Here is a 21,218-nt window from a genome sequence, read left to right on the forward strand (position 1 = left end):
CTATATGATTTTGTAGGGATAAGTTTTCTTTGGCTATGTTATTTTGATAAGACATGATTGCTTGGTTAGCATTGCTTGAATTATTATTATTTTATGTCAATATTTAACTTATGTCTAGAATCTTCCGGATCTAAACATTCATGCCGCAATAAAGAGAAATACATTGAAAAGTATGTTAAGTAGCATTCCACATCAAAAATTCTGTTTTTATCATTTACCTACTCGAGGACGAGCAGAAATTAAGCTTGGAGATGCTTGATACGTCTCTAACGTATCTATAATTTTTTATTGTTCCATGCTATTATATTATCTGTTTTGGATGTTTATGAGCTTTATTATGCACTTTAATATTATTTTTGGGACTAACCTATTAACTGAAGGTCCAGTGCAAATTGTTGTTTTTTTTTAGCCTATTTCAGTGTTTCGCAGAAAAGGAATATCAAACGGAATTCAAATGGAATGAAACCTTCGCGAGGATCTTTTTTGGAACAAACGCAATCCAGGAGACTTGGAGTGGACGTCAAGGAAGCAGCGAGGTGGCCACGAGGTAGGGTGGTGCGCCCAGGGGGCCAGGCACGCCCCCACCCTCGTGGGCCCCTCACAGCTCCACCGACCTACTTCTTTCGCCTATATATACTCTTATACCCTGAAAACATCCAGGGGAGCCACGAAACCACTTTTCCATCACCACAACCTTTTGTACCCGTGAGATCCCATCTGGGGACCTTTTCCGGCGATCTGTCGGAGGGAGATTCGATCACGGAGGCTTCTACATCAACACCATAGCCTCTCCGATGATGTGTGAGTAGTTTACCACAGACATTCGGGTCCATAGTTATTAACTAGATGGCTTCTTCTCTCTCTTTGGATCTCAATACAAAGTTCTCCTCGATGTTCTTGGAGATCTATTCGATGTAATTCTTTTTGTGGTGTGTTTGCCGAGATCCAATGAATTGTGGGTTTATGATTAAGATTATCTATGAACAATATTTGATTCTTCTCTGAATTCTTATATGAATGATTTGATATCTTTGCAAGTCTCTTCGAATTATCAGTTTGGTTTGGCCTACTAGATTGATCTTTCTTGCAATGGGAGAAGTGCTTAGCTTTGGGTTTAATCTTGCGGTGTCCTTTCCCAGTGTCAGCAGGGGCAGCAAGGCACGTATTGTGTTGTTGCCATCTAGGATAAAAAGATGGGGTTTATATCATATTGCTCGAGTTTATCCCTCTACATCATGTCATCTTGCCTAATGCGTTACTCTGTTCTTTTGAACTTAATACTCTAGATGCATGCTGGATATCGGTCGATGTGTGGAGTAATAGTAGTAGATGCAGAATCGTTTCGGTCTACTTGATACGGACGTGATGCCTATGTTCATGATCATGCCTAGATATCATCATAACTATGCGCTTTTCTATCAATTGCTCGACAGTAATTTGTTCACCCACCGTAATATATGCTATCTTGAGAGAAGCCACTAGTGAAACCTATGGCCCCCGGGTCTACTTTACATCATATAAGTTTCCGATCTACAATTATAGTTTACTATTTATTTTGTAATCTTTACTTTTCAATCTATACAACAAAAATACCAAAAATATTTATCTTATTATCTCTATCATATCTCACTTTTGTAAGTGACCGTGAAGGATTGACAACCCCTTTATCGCGTTGGTTGCGAGGTTCTTGTTTGTTTGTGAAGGTACTAGGTGACTTGCGTGTAGTCTCATACTAGATTGGTACCTTGGTTCTCAAAAACTAAGGGAAATACTTACGCTACTTTAGTGCATCACCCTTTTCTCTTTAAGGGAAAACCAACGCATGCTCAAGAGGTAGCAGGAATAAAGATAAAGCAAACTCCAAGAGGTCAATAATGGTGGGGAAAAACTTGGTCAAGAATGTCCGGGTTAATGAGGAAGAAGACTCACCTTATATAGTCAGAAGGAGAATCCTACCATTATGTTCTGGAAATGCTCAAGCGATACTACCACTAAAGGGAGCATTACAGCCCTAACTATAGGTAGGTAACGGAACTCCCAACGGTAATACGCACCGCACAAGCGGTACTTCCACTTAAGGGAGCAGTACTACCGCTAATTAGTGGTGGGTAACAGTACTCCTCACGGTAGGCCGTGGGGCCCACCTATTAGGTGGTGGACACGTGGCAGTTTTCTGTTCATTTGCTTTGCCGAGCATTGCTCTAGCATGTACTCGGGGTAGGCCATGGGGCCGCCTGTCGGTGATGGACACGTGGCAGTTTACTATTCTTTAATTTCCCAAGCAGGCTCTCCGCAAATTCTGGACTCGACTTAGGCCGTGGGTCCGGCCTGTCAGGTGACGGACACGTGGTGGCATCGTGCTTATTGTTGTCTGCTGAGAGGCATTCCTTTGCTCTCGGCAAAGCTGCGCCACATGGCAATAGCCGTCTCCGTCTGTTGTCCGTGAATTAGCTTTATATTGCCAAGACGCACTATTTGCCGAGTGCCCGATGTTTGGTTCTTGGCAAAGTTATGTTTGTCTGAGAGGTGTACGTCGGGTACTCTTTGTCGAGAACTATTCTCGGTAAAGACTTTGCCGAGTATTTCTGGCACTCAACGAACAATATCAAATGATACTCACAAGGGGTTAGAGACTGCTGTATTCAAATGCATCCGTGATTGTTAACATAGGGAGTGTACGAGGCATTGATATGGCAACTTCATGAAAAAGTTCCGTCAGGCTGCAGCTGTTCACGACTTCTTGCTTCGATCCGAAGCTCTTCAGGGCATGGATAATAAGCTCAAAGTGGTTTACAAATTGTGGAGTCTGGCCAATGCCAAGGGCCGCCGCAAACTGGTAGCTGTTGTAAGTTGGCAAGCTGCCTGTTTCAGTTTAGTTTGGTCCGTTAAAATGTTGCAGGTGGCATCAAGGTCGTTTCTTCCTTGGTATTCACGTACTAAACCGCTTTTTCTTTTTGGGAAACGTTTCAATACGGCGGACCGGCCAAAAATTGTCACACACGAGCCACGCAATGGAGGGAATCATACCACCGGTCCACCATGCACGCGACTCTTATCTCTTCTGCAACCTCTCACAACCACGCGTCCTGTCGTCTTTCTCAATTCCCTGTCTCCCGCTTTCCGCTTCTCTCTCCACTCTTCAGCCCCCATGGATGAGCCCCTCCCGCCCTCATCTCTCTCTCAACCGTGTGTGCACCAGCAAGGGCCAGTGCTGGGCAAACAAGAGATGCCATGTATGAGCTCCCGAGGAGTCGAAGCCGCTGGTCCACCAAGAGACGCGCCATGTGCAAGGGCCAGTGATGGCGGAGCTGCGACAACAGTGACCACATGCTAGAACTGCGCACACTGGAGGTATGGCCCGCGGTGACCGCATGCTAGAACCTTGAATACAGGACCCACAACTGGCCAATGGTGGAAGCGCGACCACGGTGACCACGTGCTGGAACTGTGCACACCCGGAGCTGCACGCAGCTGACGTTGTCGTCTGTGAATGTTACAATCATATATCACAGGAGCTACGACCAGCTCTCGGTGATGCTATAATCGTGCACACAGGAGCTGCAACCGCAATGCCGTCGACGGCGAATGCTACGACCATATCCTGCAGAAACTACAACCGTGCACACAAGAGCTGCAACCGGCAATGCCGTCGTCGGCGAATGCTACAACCATATCCCGCAGAAGCTACAACCGTGCACACAGGAACTGCAACCGGCAATGCCGTCCACAACCATATACCGCAGAAGCTACAACCATGTGGGCTAGAGCTGCAACCGTTTGGTGATGCTACAACTGTCTCGCTGGACCTGCAACCTGCGATGCCCATCCTCGGCGTATGCTACAACCGTGTACCGAAGAAGTTACAACCACATGTGCCAGAGCTGCAACCATTTGGTGATGCTACGATCGTGTAAGGCAGACCTGCACCGGCGAGGCATGTCGCCACTGAGGCTGCAAGCACGAGCACAAGGAGTTGCAACTGGGCGGCGCTGCATGCTTGGACCGGCGACAGTGTGACCGGAGTGGTACGACCATGGCTATTTTGCTTGCTATGAGATAGCAGGTGTATGCTGGAACAAGTACGGCCGTGTACTGCCACCACCATGGCCGCGAAATGCTGGAACCATGGAGACGAAAAGCTGGTACCTCGACATCCATGTGCTGGAACCCTACGGCCGGGGTGTTGCGACCACGGCTACCGCCACGACAGCGGCGAGCAGCTGCTGTGACCACATCGGCCGCCTACTGGGACCTCGACGCTGTGCACTGGAACACCGTGAACTGGGGTGTTGTGGCTACGTTCTTCAGTAACGGCAACGGCGAGCACATACTGCGACTATGGTGGCCACATGCTGGCTGGCGACGAGCAACGACGGAGCGCTACGAGATGGCTGCAGCAAAGGCCGGCCGGGTGCCGCGAGGAGCATGTGCACAAGAGGGATCCATACAGGTACTTGGAGAAATGAGTTTGAAGCAGAGACAAGTTCATATTATCTCAAGGGCGTGATACAAGGAGCCCGAACCCGAACAATAATTCTTATGATCTTATCTGATGTTGACGAGGACCCAGCTTCAAACTAATGTGTTCTCTCATGTTGATTTGCTTTACTTGGTTAGTACTGAGTACTATGTTTTATCTTATAAATCATTGTAGAGACAAATGTGCGCAAGTGGTTGAAGAACATGTAGAAGCTCGAGAACAAACTCCAAGGAGGTAGAGTAATGAACATGTTTTTAGTCACATTTTTACTGCTCACTGCAATGTTTTTGGCTCAATAAGCATTTCGAGAAAGAAGTGCTCAAGGGGTTGTTGAGTAATCTGTAGATGATATAGAACCTATAGTTAATTACAAGAGGTATTAACCTGATTTGTACATATTTACATGTGGAAATATATTGAAGAACCTGTACTCTAACTGTATTAGTGTATTGTTTTCCTAACTCTAGGAAGAAAACTTCTGTGAACATGACTCCTACTAAGCAAACATCTATGAAAAAGGCCACTGCCAAAGGAAATGAGAAGATAACTCCAGTGAAGAAAGCTGCAGCTAAAGCGAAGAAACATGGAGCATGGATGCTTTGGTAAAAAAAAACATGGATGAACTATGTTGTCTGTTCTCAACAATTTACTTGCTGCACACCACCCATTTACCAAAACCATATAAAATCCCAAAATATCAACATAGTTTATAGTCTGGTATAACATTGTAAGCATCACATGGATGTCACATAGGAGTGTATTGCACAATGCACATAAGCTTACATATTTGAATTAAAATATAATCGATCTACAAAAAACTGGAATATACATACCTTTAGAATGAAGTGATAATCTAGATAATTTGTAGATGGGACTAGTTAAAAGAGGAGACGTGTACCTCTTGCAATAACTTCTCCAAGGTCTGATACATTTGCAGTCAACTCTCTGGTACTTCGGTATTTTTTGAGTGTGTGAAACACCCCAATCTATGGAGTTAGCATAACACATTTCTCAGTGCTAACATCTTGCTGATAACACTTTGTTACAAAGGAATGGATGGCAGGGATCAAGCGAACCGTCGCTATAAGATAGAACTGAACTTACAGAAATACAAACTTCAGCATTATGGCCATTTTGGCTGTCTGAAGGGCCTTTGCATAGGCTCATCAACGTATTTTCCAACTGATAATTTCAGAAAAATAACATAGAAGTCAAGAGGATGAAGCAAACGAATATCACAGAAATATAATTTATTTTCACTTTATTAACCTAACAAATACCTAATACACCCACCTCAATTGTGGTAGAAATGCATTTTCCATTCATACATTCAATAAGATCACCTTCTTGGATTCCGAGTATCTCAGCATTAGATCCTTTAGACACCTAAGGTTCAATTGCCAAATAATTAAACCATATACGCATGGGAAAAATAGCACTTCGAGGAAGGCGTTATATACCTCCTGAACAACAAGACCGTCATCAATGTTACACATGCGCCATAACATGTCAACATGAGCAGGCTGTAGAAGCTTGACGGCCTTAAACGTCATCCCAAGATGGGGCCGAGCGATGTACCTACACCAAATCAGATACCGTTTAACATATTTCGAGCAAGGTAGACATGAGTAAGTAACCTTTCAAAAATAAGCCATCTTTAGTAGAATCCAACTTCTATCTTTTCTTTATTTGAACAAGGACTTCTATCTAACATGTTCAAAATTTTCTATCACTAACCAAATAATTTGATTCAAATAGATTTCAAAAAGGCCCAAAGGGGGTGAATCATTAGTAGTAGTTAGAAAATGCTCAATGAGGATTTTTCATGATTTTACGTAAAATTCAAACATCATATTTAAACGAGATCAGTTGAGTATCACAAAACTATTTGTTCATGAATATCCCCTCGGTTTAACTTCAAGCCCTCCTTGAAAAAGATGGGTTCGGGAAAATTGTCCATCAAAATTAAGAGAAAAAACTAAAACAAAGTTTTCCATTTAACTTTACTCTACACTTTGGCTGTAGATAGTACTAAAGACATGCGAAGCAAAATTATAAAGTCTTATCCGTTTTATCTTATGAATACTCCATAGTTGTGATGATGGAACATTTTGTAGTCAAAGAGTGGTTCTGATTGTTTCTTTCCGTCTACGCCTTCAAAATCATAACATAACTTATGGCCATTAAATTGCATAAAAGTGACCTAACAATAATACAAAGAAACAATACGAAAGAACACATTATCAAATAACAATAGATACTGTTACAGAGCTGAGAGGAAAAACGCGCCTATATTTCTTCCACGAATCCAAACAATTGAGCAAAATGGAAGATGGTATAAAAGACCCAAATCTCTCGGGGTTGTTGACCATTCCGACAACTTTTCCATTCAAGTCAATAACTGCCCCCCCGTTGTCATACTACAACAATTTGTATTGACAAAACATGAGAGTTACAATAACAAGAAAAATGACATACAATAGTGCAATATAGAACTCAAAGTTGTAACAAATGTATATAATACCATCTCATGATAAGATATATTACCTCATTATCATAGTAATGGCCATCTAGAGAATGGAAGTACACGTTGTGGTGCCGCTCAAACATGGTTGAATTCATATACTTTGCCCTAGCATATGTTATCCTTAGATATAAGGAATTGTCTCTTCCGAGCTGAAAAACCTCTTCAGCAAATTTTACATCTTTTTCACGAAGAGATGGTAACTTGATTGGTTGATCCACCTCAACATTCAAGAAAGCGATATCGTAATGGGGCTGATAGTAGACCAGGTCGCCCTTTGCACTAGTGCCATTTAACAAATGAACAGTGACCTAAAAAGAGTTCCGGAACAGATTTTATAAGATTTTTGAACAATGCCTAGTAAGCAAATCACATATGATGTTTCCAGTTTGTTATCATAGAAGGCCAATAGCACAAAAAACATGTCCACTGCACTGGTGCCGTCTAGCAAATGAACAGTGACTTAAAAAATGTTCTGGGACAGAACGTATAATTTTTTGAACAATGCTTTGTAAGCAAAAATTGCATAGGATGTTTCCATTTTGTTAAACTAGAAAAAGGCCAATAGCTAGCACAAAAACATGTCCTTTGCACTGGTGCGATCTAGCAAATGAATAGTGACCTAAAAAAAGTTGCGCAACAGATTATATAAGACTTTTGAAGAATGCTTAGCCAGCAAATCGCATATGCCGTTTCCATTTTGTTATAATAAAGGGCCAATGGCACACAAAAAAAAGCATGTGAATTGCAACTAGTTAGATTTGACTCACATCAGCACGAGGGGCATACTGCTCGCCGCCTGACGAGACGTTGTCAGGAGCATCCTTTGTGCGAATGAGCCGCGCAGTTGTCAAAACAAGGCCGGTTTTGTTCCCCTCATCCCAATCGACCCAGAAGCCGGAGCAGCGTCTCAGCGGTTCACCATCTGTGTGATTGATTCAAGCACGATCGACACATACATTAACTTGCACGATGGGTCAATCAGTCCAAAACAGAGAGGCTGCATATACACATACTCCATACCAAGAGAGGATGAAACCCCTAGGAGAAATTTGGCAGCGGAGAGCACGGCCTGGCTTCCAAATTCACGGACGGAGAAGAGCTGGGCAGTGTGAAACCTGGTGGGGGGTTTGAAGTCATCGAGCGTGGGGATGTTCACAGGGCGGGGAGCTACAGGCAGGCGGCAGGAGCATAAGTAAATAACGATAAATATGGATCGAGAGTAATTAGTTACTGTGATAAATAAACTGATGAAGAAGATCGATGAGACGGACCTGATTCTTCATCGCGTCTGGCCTGTTCCATCTTCTTGGCCGACAAGTAGTAGGAGCCAGGATAAACCCACGCGAACGGATCAGGCGTCGAGACATCTTCCTCTTCGCTCCACACAACCACCTTCTTCCTCTTCTTCTCCAAGGGACCGTCTCGTGTGCTTCCATAAGCCGCCATGGACCCGCGCACTCGTCTTCTTTCCCGGATCGCCGCGAACTGGAACCCCCGATCAAGGAATCAACCTATCCTCTCGCAGCCGCGCCGCCGCCGACGGCGCTGGGGATTTATTCGTCCAGTTTTTTTTACTCTCGGGGAGGGATTTTTTTCGTCCAGTATTAGAGGCGGGCTCCCAAACCAAACCAACAATCCCTACGCTCGGCTGGACGGCTCGTTGCTGGCCGGTTAAAAAAAAACCCCGACCATGTTCCTCATATTGATCGGCCTTGAACGATTTAAGTGATCAACATTCTCTGTCCAGCCGAAATATAGGACGGAGATAAATACACACAATCGCGACACGTCCGTCTTGTTGGACTCGATAGGTAGGACCCTCCGCAAACTGCATCAAAATCCTTCGGCCCCGACTTGCCGGGCCAGACATTTTGCTCTCCTCTCTTCTCCCTCGTCCGCGTCGGCCCGACCCTAGCTCCGCCGTAGTACTGAGCCCTTAGCACCGCCAGAACACTCCTACTCTCCACTCTTGCCGCTACGAACGTTGTTGCCGGCCCGGACGTCACCGTAGTATGTTCCGGCTATTTTCAGACTGCACTTTTGCCCTCCATGTGATCCCACATTGAAAAACAAAAATAGCTAACGTATGAATTATGCACTTTGCCCGATATGCCATATGAGGGTCGTCTGAAGCCGTCCGCGGGCGTATCTACGGACGTTTAGGGGCTGGATTTGCGATGTCTATAGTGTTAGCGATATTGTAGAGATCCTAACTACCTGACCGGATGTGTACCTCCCTTTGTTGTATAGATAAGCATGGACGTGTGCGTATAGTTGAGATTGTAACAACCTGATGTAATCTTCTCTTGATCGGCAAGTTTGCCCGTATATATAAACTGCAGCCGGCATCGCTCCAAATGCACGGAACAAATCCATTGTCATCTACTCTTTCATGGTAACAGAGCCTCCTTCTCTGAAACCTTGAGACGTCCAACACCATGACTTCCCCTTCCACCAACTCATCCACCACTGGTGCGCTCCTTGGGCAGACGTCCGGCACCATCACTTCCACCTTCGCCGGCGCCATGGCATCGCCCTCTGTATCCGTCCCCAACTTCGCCCAGCTGGTCACCGTCAAGCTCGCCGGCGCCACGTACCTGCTATGGAGGGCGCAGATCATTCCGATCTTGCGAGGCCATCATCTGTTTGGCTTCGTCGACGGGTCTTCGGTTGCTCCCCCCAGGCGTGTGCCGGCATCATCTGAAGCCAACGCCGAGCTGGTTGATAACCCAGCCCATGGCGTCTGGGCTGCACAGGAGGCGCTCGTTCTCTCGGGCCTCCTGTCGACACTCGCTCCTGAAGTGCTAGCGAGGGTGGCGCTGCACACCTCACCGGCCACCGTCTGGGCGACGCTGGAGCGGATGTTTGCCTCGCACTCCAAGGCGAGGATCATGCAGCTGCGTAAGCAGTTGGCCACCATCCAGAAGAAGGACCTGACGGTGACGGAGTATTTTGGCCGCGTCAAGACTCTCTCCGACATGCTCGCCTCCGCCGGCCGCCCCGTCGGAGACGACGACCTCGTCACGTATCTGCTCACAGGGCTGGACAATTCCTATGATCCGCTCGTTACGTCGGTCACCACTCAGGCGGGGGATGTCACCGTCGACGACCTCTTCGCACACATGCTCGACTTCGAGCTCCGCCAGGAAGGCAGTGGAGGCGGCTACAACATCTCTGCCAACAGCGCTAGCCGTGGCGGTGGTGGAAACCGCGGTCAGTACCGCGGCAACGGCAGCAACGGGGGCCGGCGGCAATGGCAACGGCAACGGTGGCAGCCGTGGCTACAACAACCAAGGCAAGAAGCAGCAGCAGTCACGCAGCTCCAACAACGGCAGCAACTCCCGCAGCAGCGGCGGCGGCTACCCCGGCCCGAGCGGCGGCGGCTTCAACAACTCTGGCCCGCCCAAGGTGCGGTGCCAAATCTGCAGCAAGGTGGGGCACGAGGCGCTAAACTGCTACAACCGCTTCAATCAGAACTACCAGATGGAAGAACCTCGCGCCGCCCACATCTCCACGTCGCAGAACGTCGACCCCGTGTGGTACTTGGACACCGGAGCCACGGAGCACATCACGGCGGACCTCGACAAGTTGAACATCCGCGAGCCCTACACCGGCAAGGATCAGGTGCACACAGCTAGCGGATCAGGTATGACCATTGCTCACATCGGTCAATCCCTCATTCATACTCCCCACCGTAATCTTCGGTTGAAAAATGTCTTGCACGTCCCAGATGCTAGCCAAAATCTTCTTTCTGGTCATAGACTCGCTTGTGACAACAATATTTTTCTTGAAATTCACCCTTACTATTTTGTTATCAAGGATCGGGCTACGAGGAAGGTTCTTCATCAAGGACCCAGTGAGAGGGGGTTGTACCCTGTTCCCAGCAATAAAGCCATCCAGAAGCATGCCTTCCTCGCTTCCGTTCCCAGCCGAGAGAGGTGGCATCGCCGGCTTGGGCATCCGGCGTCTTTAGTCGTTGATCAAGTTCTTAGAAGTCATCGTCTTCCGTCTACAAGCGAGTCCAATAAAAGCATCATCTGTGATGCGTGCCAACAGGGCAAGAGCCATCAGCTCCCTTACCCTAAGTCTAGCAGTGTGTCATCTTCTCCGCTTGAACAAATTTTCTCCGATGTATGGGGACCTGCGTGTCTTTCATCCGGAGGGTTCAAGTTTTATGTCAGTTTTATCGATGATTTCAGCAAATTTACTTGGCTTTATTGTTTGAAACATAAATCCGATGTGGAGCGTGTCTTTCTTCAGTTCCAAGCACATGTTGAACGCCTCTTTAATAAGAAAATTATTCGTGTCCAATCGGATTGGGGCGGCGAATACGAGAAATTGAATTCGTTTTTCACCAAGATTGGCATCTCTCACACCGTTTCATGCCCCCACGCACACCAACAGAACGGCTCGGCTGAACGTAAGCATCGTCATGTCGTCGATGTTGGCCTCACCCTTCTGGCCCAAGCTTCCATGCCACTCCGTTTTTGGGATGTTGCCTTCCAAACAGCATGTTTTTTGATCAATCGACTTCCTAGTAAAACTATTCAGTTTGCTACTCCTCTCACCAAGTTGTTTGGGGTCTCTCCTGATTATTCGTTCCTCAAAACGTTTGGATGTGCATGCCGGCCATGTCTCCGTCCCTACAACAATCACAAATTACAGTTCCGATCTAAGCGGTGTGTTTTCTTGGGGTACAGTAGCATGCATAAAGGCTACAAGTGCTTGCATATTTCCTCTGGACGTGTCTATGTTTCGCGAGACGTTGTCTTTGACGAACAACTTTTTCCATTCTCTGAAATTCAGCCGTCCAGCGATGCTCCTCCACTCCTTGACATCCTAGGGTCTCCATCCCTCCCATCTTCTTCTGATTTTTACGGTTCCGGGAGTGTGGAGACAGGGGGGCAGCCATTGTGTCAAGGTCGTATTATACCAATTCCGCAAACTGTTGAGCAGACTGATCCGGCGTTCGCGCCGCTCTTTTCTTCAGTTTCTGGTGTGCAGGAAAACACAGCTCCAGTGGCGCATGATGATGATGAGCATGAGGACGTGCATGAGGCGGCATGCACTCTGACACCGCCTCCCATGCAGGCCAATCCGCTGCAACCGGGCGGAGCACCATGCACCGGAGCACCATGCAGCGAATCGGCTGCTACCACCTCGCCCACACCAACGCGCGACTCCGCGCAAGCTTTGGAGCCAGCCGACAGAAGGCTATCTCCTGCACTACCTGGCAGTTCTGCAATGGAGGCAGCCTCGCCAGAACATATGGCACCGTCCACTGGGCTGCATCGCCGGGTCACCAGGCGTACTGAGCCGCCACGCAGATCCAGCAGCGGCGGTGGAGGCGGTGACGGCGGCGGCGACGACGGCGGCGGTGGCGGCAGCGACAGACCGCGGCGAGCTCCTCGACTTGCTGAAGCAAACCCAGAACCAATGGCTGCTGGAGAACAGGGACATAATCTTCGACGTCTCGTCTGTGTTCCATCTCGGTACACCGAAGGGAAAGTACGGTATAACCCGTATCGGAGACATCAGGCATCACTAGCCACAACTGAGCCGGTTGATCATACTGAAGCCTTTGATGATCCGAACTGGCACAAAGCTATGGATGAAGAGTATCAAGCATTGATCAAAAATCAAACGTGGCACTTAGTACCCCCACAGCCTAGACGTAATCTCATTGATTGCAAGTGGGTGTTTAAGTTGAAGAGGAAGGCTGATGGGTCAATAGAGAGGTACAAAGCTCGCTTGGTCGCCAAGGGATTTAAGCAGAGATACGACATCGACTACGAGGATACGTTCAGTCCGGTGGTAAAATCTGCAACTGTTCGTCTCATCTTGTCACTTGCCATCTCGAAAGGGTGGAGTCTCAATCAGTTGGACGTCCAGAATGCGTTTCTTCATGGCATTCTTGAGGAGGATGTGTATATGCGACAACCACCTGGGTATGTCAATCCGCAGCTTCCGCGACATGTTTGTAAACTTGATAAATCCCTATATGGCTTAAAGCAGTCTCCGAGGGCATGGTATTCAAGGCTCAGCACCAAACTTCAGGAATTGGAGTTTGTACCATCCAAAGCAGACACCTCTCTCTTCATCTACAACAAAGGGGGAGTACACATCTACATGCAAATTTATGTGGATGATATAATCATAGCAAGCTCATCTCCACGGGCTGTTCCAGAACTTGTGAGAAATCTGCAACAGGAGTTTGCTATCAAGGATCTTGGAGATCTTCATTACTTCCTCGGTGTTGAAGTTAAGAGGAAGAGAGATGGAGCGGTGCTGCTGCAGACCAAGTACGCCAATGATCTGTTGGCTCGAGTAGGCATGACTGATTGCAAGCCAGTTATGACGCCAATGTCAAATACAGAGAAGCTATCAAGGGGAGAAGGAACCGAGTTATCAGCAGCTGATGCGACAAGGTATAGAAGTGTTGTAGGTGCGCTCCAGTACCTAACTCTTACACGCCCAGATATTGCTTTCGCTGTCAACAAGGTGTGCCAATTTCTTCAGACACCAACTGATCAACACTGGTCAGCGGTAAAACGCATCTTGAGATATGTGAAGAACACGTCTAGGGTCGGCCTACATATTCGACGTTCAGCCTCCACACACATCAGCGCGTTTTCTGACGCAGACTGGGCAGGTTCAGTTGATGACAGGCGGTCCACAAGTGGCTTCCTGGTGTTTCTCGGTTCCAACCCTGTTACATGGAGTTCGAGGAAGCAACAGACTGTTTCACGGTCGAGCACCGAAGCTGAGTACAAGGCGTTGGCAAATGCGACAGCGGAGATCATTTGGTTGCAATCGTTGTTGGGGGAGCTTGGCGTATATCAATCCCGAGCCCCAACGTTATGGTGCGACAATCTTGGCGCTACATACCTAGCTGCCAATCCCGTCTTCCATGCTCGCACAAAACATATTGAGGTGGACTTCCACTTCGTTCGCGAGAGAGTGGCACGCAAGACCCTGGAGATACGGTTCATCTCAACACAGGATCAGCTAGCGGATGGCCTGACGAAACCAGTTGGGGTTCAGCAGCTTCGCACGCTATGTCACAATCTCAACCTATCGGGTTGTGATTGACGGGGGGTGTTAGCGATATTGTAGAGATCCTAACTACCTGACCGGATGTGTACCTCCCTTTGTTGTATAGATAAGCATGGACGTGTGCGTATAGTTGAGATTGTAACAACCTGATGTAATCTTCTCTTGATCGGCAAGTTTGCCCGTATATATAAACTGCAGCCGGCATCGCTCCAGATGCACGGAACAAATCCATTGTCATCTACTCTTTCATATAGATGCTTTTTTTAAGGAACATGCTGTAGATGTTCTTATTCAACCCCGTGGTCATGGCTAGTTTTTTTTCTTCTGAAGAGACCGCAGCCTGGGTATGCTGGGAGGTGACGGCATGGGCTAGACCTGGGTCATGCGGCTATGGCCATAGTTCTGGGAGATGGCGACGACGCCCATTGGTATTGTTCCCCTTCTTGGAGGCGTTCTTGAGGTGCGTCGGCATCTCATCCTTAAAATTGTGCTTGGTTGTTGACTTTGGACAAAATTCTAGGCCCGGTTCTGAATCGGTGATAGCAGTGTTCTTGATGCCGTCCCTCTATAGGGAGCATCTTGTACGGAGACACGGCTTGGAGGTCATGTGTTGCGTTCCTTCGATGCTTGTTCTATCCCAGATTGATCTTCAGGGGGCGGTATGTACGCCGTTGTTGGTGCCTCCGATGTCTTTCTCGAGATCGAGCCACTCCCGCCACTTACTCGCTGACCTCTCGTAGGCATACATTAATGGGTGGATGGTGCATAGATAAGGGAAGCCTCGTTGGCATTTGTCAGTTCAGGGTAGGCCCCTTTATGTTGTGGTTGTAATGTGTGTGGTGGCTTGTCTTCGGGGGTGATATCTGGTGCACCGAAGCTTGTGGTGCTACTGGTGCACTGAAGTCATATTGTGCATTTAAGATGTTCAAAATTTTCTGAAATTTTTTTAGCACATTCATACAACATCAATGTGGATTGTCACAAAATTTCAAGTCAAAGTGCAAAACATAACTCGAAAAAACAAAAATGACAAATTCAACACTGAATAGTATGTAACATAACTTGGGCTCTAGATTTGGCCCATTATCACATTGATGTCAAATTTGTTATTTTTATATCTGAAAAAATATTCCAACTTTTTGTGACATCATACATTGATGTTACATTAACGTGCTAGATTTTTCTAAAATATTCTATGACATCCGGTGCGCCGGTAGCACCACAAGTGCGGGTGCAATGGATACATTCCCCTTGTCTCCGAACTATCCCTGGTGTGGAAAAAGTGCATGAATTTTCAAGAAGTTCATAGATTTTTTATTTTAAATTTGGAAAAGTTTACAAATTTGAAAAAAATTGATGAATTTTAAAAAAAACCATGAATTTTTAAAAAGTTCATGAATTTTTTTATTTACAGATTTGAAAAAAGTTCATGAATATGGATTTTTTTATTAAATTGAAAAACTTCATTAATTTCAAGAAAATTATAATCTGAAATAAAACGTTCGCGCATTTGAAAAAGTTCACACATTTGAAAAAAAAGTCCACGTTTATAAAATGCTGATAATAAAATGAGAAAGTAAAACGAAAATGAAAGTTAACCAGAAAAAAGGAAAAAAACGGAAGGAAAACCGGACGGGGAGAAGCTTGCCAAAACCGGGTTGCACCAGCGGCTCGTCACGTCGCGTGCAGGCTGTAAACGCAACTGTTTAATTAATTAATTAATTATTACTCTCGATCAATATATATATATAGCTCCCCCGCCTGTGAAAATCCCTACGCTCGATTACTTCAAACCCCCGACTAGGTATCACACCGCCGAGGTCTTCGCCGTCCGTGATTCAAGCGAGGCCGCGCTCTCTGCTGCCAGATTTCTCCTAGGGGTTTCATCCTCTCTTGGTATGTAGGATGTGTATATGCAGCCTCTCTGGTTTGGATTGATTGATCCATTGCCCGTCGCGCAACTTAAAAATGTGTGTATCGATCGTGTTTGAATCACGCAGATGGTGAACCGCTGAGACGCTGCTCCGGCTTCTTGGTTGATTGGGATGAGGAGAAGAAAGCCGGCCTTGTTTTGACAACTGCGCGTCTGATTCGCACAAAGGATTCTCCTGACAGCGGCTGGTCAGGTGGCGAAGAGTGTGCTCCTCGTGCTGATGTGAGTTAAATGTAGTGTTTCTTCTAAAAAACATCTATCATTCTTTTCCAGCCCAGCCGCTTCCACCCCCAAATAAATAACTAGTTGCAATTCTCTTGTTTTTCTTGTGTGTGCTACTATTCGCCTTTCCTAATAATAACAAAATGGAAATGGCACATGTGTTTGCTTACTAAGCATTGTTCAAAAATCTTATATAATCTGCCCCGCGGCCTTTTTTAGGTCAATGTTCATTTGTTAGATTACACCAGTGCAAGGACATGTTCTTTTTGTGCTATATATATTGGCCTTTCGATTTAATAACAAAATGGAAACATCATATGTGATTTTCTTACTAATTAAACATTGTTCAAATCTCTAGTACAATCTGTCCCGGAACTTTGTTTTTAGAACTGTTCTTTTGGTAGACGGGACCAGTGCAAAGGACACACTTTTTGTGCTCTTGGCCTTCTCTAGTTAATAACAAAATGGAAACATCATCTGTTCAAATCTCTAATACAATCTGTTCCGGAACTTTCTTCTCAGGTCACTGTTCATTTGCTAAATGGCACCAGTGCAAAGGGCGATCTGGTCTACTATCAGCCCCATTACGATATCGCTTTCTTGAATGTTGAGGTGGATCAACCAATCAAGTTATCATCTTTTCGTGAAGAAGATGTAAAATTTGCTCAAGATGTTTTTCGGCTCGGAAGAGACGATTCCTTAAATCTAAGGATAACATATGCTAGGGCAGAATATAAGAATCCAAACATGTATCGGCGGTACCACAATGTGTATTTCCGTTCTCCAGACGAGCATGGTGATGATAATGAGGTAATATATCCTATCATGAGATAGTATTATATACATTTGTTACAACTATTAGTTTTTCTATGTCATTTGTTTTATAACATTTTTCTTGTTACTGTAAACTCTCATGTTTTGTCAATGTGAATTGTTGTAGTATGACAATGGGGGCCTAGTCATTGACTTGAATGAAAACGTTGTCGGAATGGTCAACGTCCCTAAGAGATTTGGGTCTTTTATACCTTCTTCCATTTTGCTCAACTGTTTGGATTCATGGAAGAAATATCGGTGCGTTTTTCCTCTTACCTCTGAGATAGTATCTATATGATTGGTGATGCTAAGCTAATGTGTTCCCTCCTGTTGTTTTCTTACTTATTGTTAGAAGTCGAACTATTTTTTGCAGTATCTATTTGCTCACTTTTATGCAATTTAACAATCTTCAGGATATCGGTAACTGGTAGCATACGGTTGGGTGTTGAGTTAGGGATTAATTAGCTTATCAGCCTATTAACTGAATTCATTGGTAGGTTAACTGGGTCATGTCTATATATATCCTAGGCTGCATCTGAATTGCTTTGCAATATTGGAGCACATGCTGCAGTAGAAGCAGCCATAGATTGCCGCGAATGCCAAATGCACCACACCAGTGCATTCTAGATACTACATAGGAGAGCGACACTGCAGCAGCAGAACAGCAGCAGTATTACATCAGAGAGGAGAGCAGTTTACCTTGCAGCCTGGTGAAGCCATGGATAGAGGACAGGAGGAGCATATGGCGAAGCAGCTGGAGGAGTGGAGGTGTGTCCGCTGTGGTAACGCAGGCAGCTGCTCGAGGAGGGTCAGCGCCGACGGCTGCTTGGCGTGGGGGCTGCTCCTCGATGAGTGGGAGAGAGCACGGACCAACCTAATGCGCTGGGGCTGCTCCTCGATGAGCGGGAGAGAGCACGGACCAACCTAATGCGCGGGAGGCTGTGGGTAAAGGGAGGGAATGAGCTAAATTTGGGCCAAAATTACCCAGGCAGTTAATCAGTCCAGCCAATAATTCGGTGTGACAAGCCGATTAATCTGCTTGTTAGACAGATAAATTGGTCCACCCAGTTAATTGCGTGAATAGATCGTTTTAACTGACTGATATGCCGATTAACTGGCAGATATATATTTTAAACAGTGCAATGTAATGACCATAAGTTATGTTAGGATTCTCAAAGAAAATGTATCATTTTCGTGTTTTATGTATATACACACAGTCATATGTTTGTAGAAGTGGCTAACATAAGCAATTTAGCAATAATAATTATTTATAAGCAAATCAAGAGCTGAAAATAAAACAAGTAGAACCATGCTGAGACTACAAAATGGTTCATGACAACAACTAGATATAATAAGGAACTGATAAGGCATTATAATTCCGATTCGCATGTCTTCAGCCAAATTGTAGAGTAAAGTTAAATGGAAAACTATCTTTTAGGTTCTCTCTGTCAATTTTGACGGACAATTTCCTGAAACCTAGGAGATATTCAAATACTCTTTTGTGGTACTCAATTGTTCCTGGTTATGTTGAAATATGATGTTTTACTTTTACGTAATGTCATGAAAATCCGTCTTTGAGCATTTTTCAACTACAATGAATGATTCATCCCTTTTCGGCCTTTTTGAACTTTATTTGTATCAAAATATTTGGTGGCCCTGACATAGAAGTTGGATTCCACTAAAGACGACTTATTTTGAAAGGGTTACTTACTCCTGTATACCTTGCTCAAAATATGTTGCTTTTTTTTAACATGTTAAATAGAAGTTGAGTTCCACCAAAGGTTTGCTTATTTCGAGAAGTTTACAACTCATGTATACCTTGCTCGAAGTATGTTGATTCTTTTAACATGTTAGATAGAAACACCAAAGATTTCTTATTTTGAAAGGTTTCGTTATACCTTGCTCGAAATATGTTAAAATGGTGTCTGATTTGGTGTAGGTGCATCGCCCGGCCCCATCTTGGGATGATGTTTCAAGCCATCAAGCTTCTAGAACCTGCTCATGTTGACATGTTATGGCGTATGTATAACATTGATCATGGTCTTATTGTTCAAGAGGTATGTAATGGCTTCCTGAAGGTGCTCCTTTTTCCCATGTGTATATGGTATAATTGTTTGGCAATTGAACCCTAGGTGTCGAAAGGATCTAATGCTGAGATACTCGGAATCCAAAAAGGTGATGTTATTGAATCTATCAATGGAAACCTGTTTCTACCACTGTTGAGGTGGGTGTATTAGAGATTTGTTAGGTTAATGAGTTGAAAATAAATTACTCCCTCCGTCTCATAATATAAGAGCGTTTTTTACACTACTGTAATGACAAAAACGTTCTTATATTATGGGACGGAGGGAGTACATTTGTGTGATAGTTATTAGCTTCATGGTCTTGACTGCAATGTTTTTTCTCTGCAATTGTCAGTTGGAAAATATGTTGATGATCACATGCAAGGGCCCTTCAGGTGCTGAAGTTCATATATCTGTAAGTTCATTTATATATTATAACGGCAGTTTTCTTGATCACTGCCATCCATTCCTCTGTACCGAAGTATAATTAGCAAGTGCTAGCACTAAGAGATTTCCCCCCTAACTCCATAGGCTGGGGTGTTTCACACACTCAAAAAACAGCGAAGTACCGTACAGTGGACTGCAGAATTATTAGAACTTGGAGAAGTTCTTACAAGCTAGGTACACACTCCTCTTTTAACTAGACCCATCTACAGATTATTATCCATATTATTTTTTCAATTCTCAAGTATGTATATTCCATTTTTTGCAGATAATTATTATCCAGACATAATGCTAGCACTAAGTTTGTAAGCTTATGTCACACTCTTACATGACACCCATGTGATGTTCAAAATATCATAGCACACCATAAAGTATGCTGATATTTTGGAAGTTTATGGTTTTGTTAAATAGGTGGTGCACAGCAAGTAAGTTGTAGCCATGTTTTTCTCACCAAAGCATCCACATCTTCCATTGTAGACTTGGAAGTTTTAGATTTTTTGGAACAAAAGATACATATTGGTGCTTGTAGGTTTGTCGACGGGCGCTAACTTTGAGTTGTGTGACATTTTGCAAAGAATCTAAGTAGAAATATCTATGAAAATACTAACGCTATTGGCGGCCGCCCTAATGTAATTTTAGGGAGCTACGGAAGTTTGAAACGACAACCAATGAATTTTCTTAATCTGATGATGTTTTTTGCAAAATAAATGGGCAAGTTAAATGAAGTCATGATTGCATACTGATTGAGGACTACCAATTATATACATAAATAGTAAAAATAATTGCGATATCAATCCATAATAAATCTATTGTTTTTGGTACTCGACGGAACATGTTGGTAGTAACCTGATACTTGAATCGAAAAAAAGCCACAAACTTTTTTACCCAACAATAAAAGAGTCTGATCGGGTGTTGAAATGTAACAAAAATTCATTTAGTTGCATATACCAACTGGATTGGATCCTTCCTAGCATGGTACATGATAATTGTGAATTAGCATATTCATAGATGATTTTGAGCCCGTTCACAATTGATTTTGAGCAAAATATAAGAGAACAAATATGAGATGTTTGATCACAATAATTGCTACAAAAAACTGAGAAAACAAATGCTTCTACGTGTAGCATTGCAAAAGAGAGAGAACACATCATGGCCCTGAATATACATATACAAAATGAGGTGTTTTACGGTGATTGGGAAAGTACTGGCAGTACTTTCGAGTACTTACCCCTCCGATTTTTATTGGCCGTCCGATCTGGTGGGGGATTAAAAATGAATTAACTTAATTAGTTTAATCAAAGAAGGGCATAATGGTCCAGGGTAAAATATTCTGTTTTGAACCGATCACGTCCACGACGTCTAGATCCAGTCCTCGTTCTCATCAAGTTCTCGTTCCCGTCCTCTTCCTTCTGTCCGACGAGCCCGGCGAGAGGAACCAACACCGTCGGCGGCGTCGTCGTCGTCCTCCACCTCGTCCCATTCACTATAAACAACGTGCTCGGCTTCAGGAAAGAAGATTAAGGCGCGACATCTGCGGCGGCAGTGTCGGCGGCGGCACTATAGGAACTCGCCCCCGCCGATCACATCGCTTCCGGGCTTGCATCCTAAGGTATGAATCGCCCGAATCTCAAATCCTCCCCATTTGATTGGCCCGCTGGAAGTGACTATTGGCAAAAACTC

At 44.8% G+C, this 21,218-nt stretch overlaps 2 protein-coding genes and 1 pseudogene across 2 annotated transcripts; 1 reads left to right on the forward strand and 2 right to left on the reverse strand.

Annotated features, from left to right (window-relative positions):
• Window positions 1-5,350: 5,350 nt before the first annotated feature.
• Window positions 5,351-6,053, reverse strand: LOC119284670. The gene is made up of 4 exons (XM_037563824.1): window positions 5,941-6,053; window positions 5,774-5,866; window positions 5,585-5,662; window positions 5,351-5,466 (listed from the first exon to the last, which is right to left on the reverse strand). The coding sequence occupies exons 1-4, from the start codon at window positions 6,031-6,033 to the stop codon at window positions 5,359-5,361; spliced, it is 372 nt and encodes a 123-aa protein (XP_037419721.1). The 5' UTR covers window positions 6,034-6,053; the 3' UTR covers window positions 5,351-5,358.
• Window positions 6,054-6,723: 670 nt separating this feature from the next.
• LOC119283364 lies at window positions 6,724-8,529 on the reverse strand. Its single transcript, XM_037562941.1, has 5 exons — window positions 8,279-8,529; window positions 8,028-8,174; window positions 7,775-7,929; window positions 7,028-7,315; window positions 6,724-6,900 (listed from the first exon to the last, which is right to left on the reverse strand). The coding sequence occupies exons 1-5, from the start codon at window positions 8,451-8,453 to the stop codon at window positions 6,724-6,726; spliced, it is 942 nt and encodes a 313-aa protein (XP_037418838.1). The 5' UTR covers window positions 8,454-8,529.
• Window positions 8,530-14,472: 5,943 nt separating this feature from the next.
• LOC119283366 lies at window positions 14,473-19,279 on the forward strand (annotated as a pseudogene).
• The last annotated feature ends 1,939 nt before the right edge of the window (window positions 19,280-21,218 follow it).

This window comes from Triticum dicoccoides, chromosome 4A (genome assembly GCF_002162155.2).
Source record: "Triticum dicoccoides isolate Atlit2015 ecotype Zavitan chromosome 4A, WEW_v2.0, whole genome shotgun sequence".
In the NCBI taxonomy this organism is placed as follows: Eukaryota; Viridiplantae; Streptophyta; class Magnoliopsida; order Poales; family Poaceae; genus Triticum; species Triticum dicoccoides.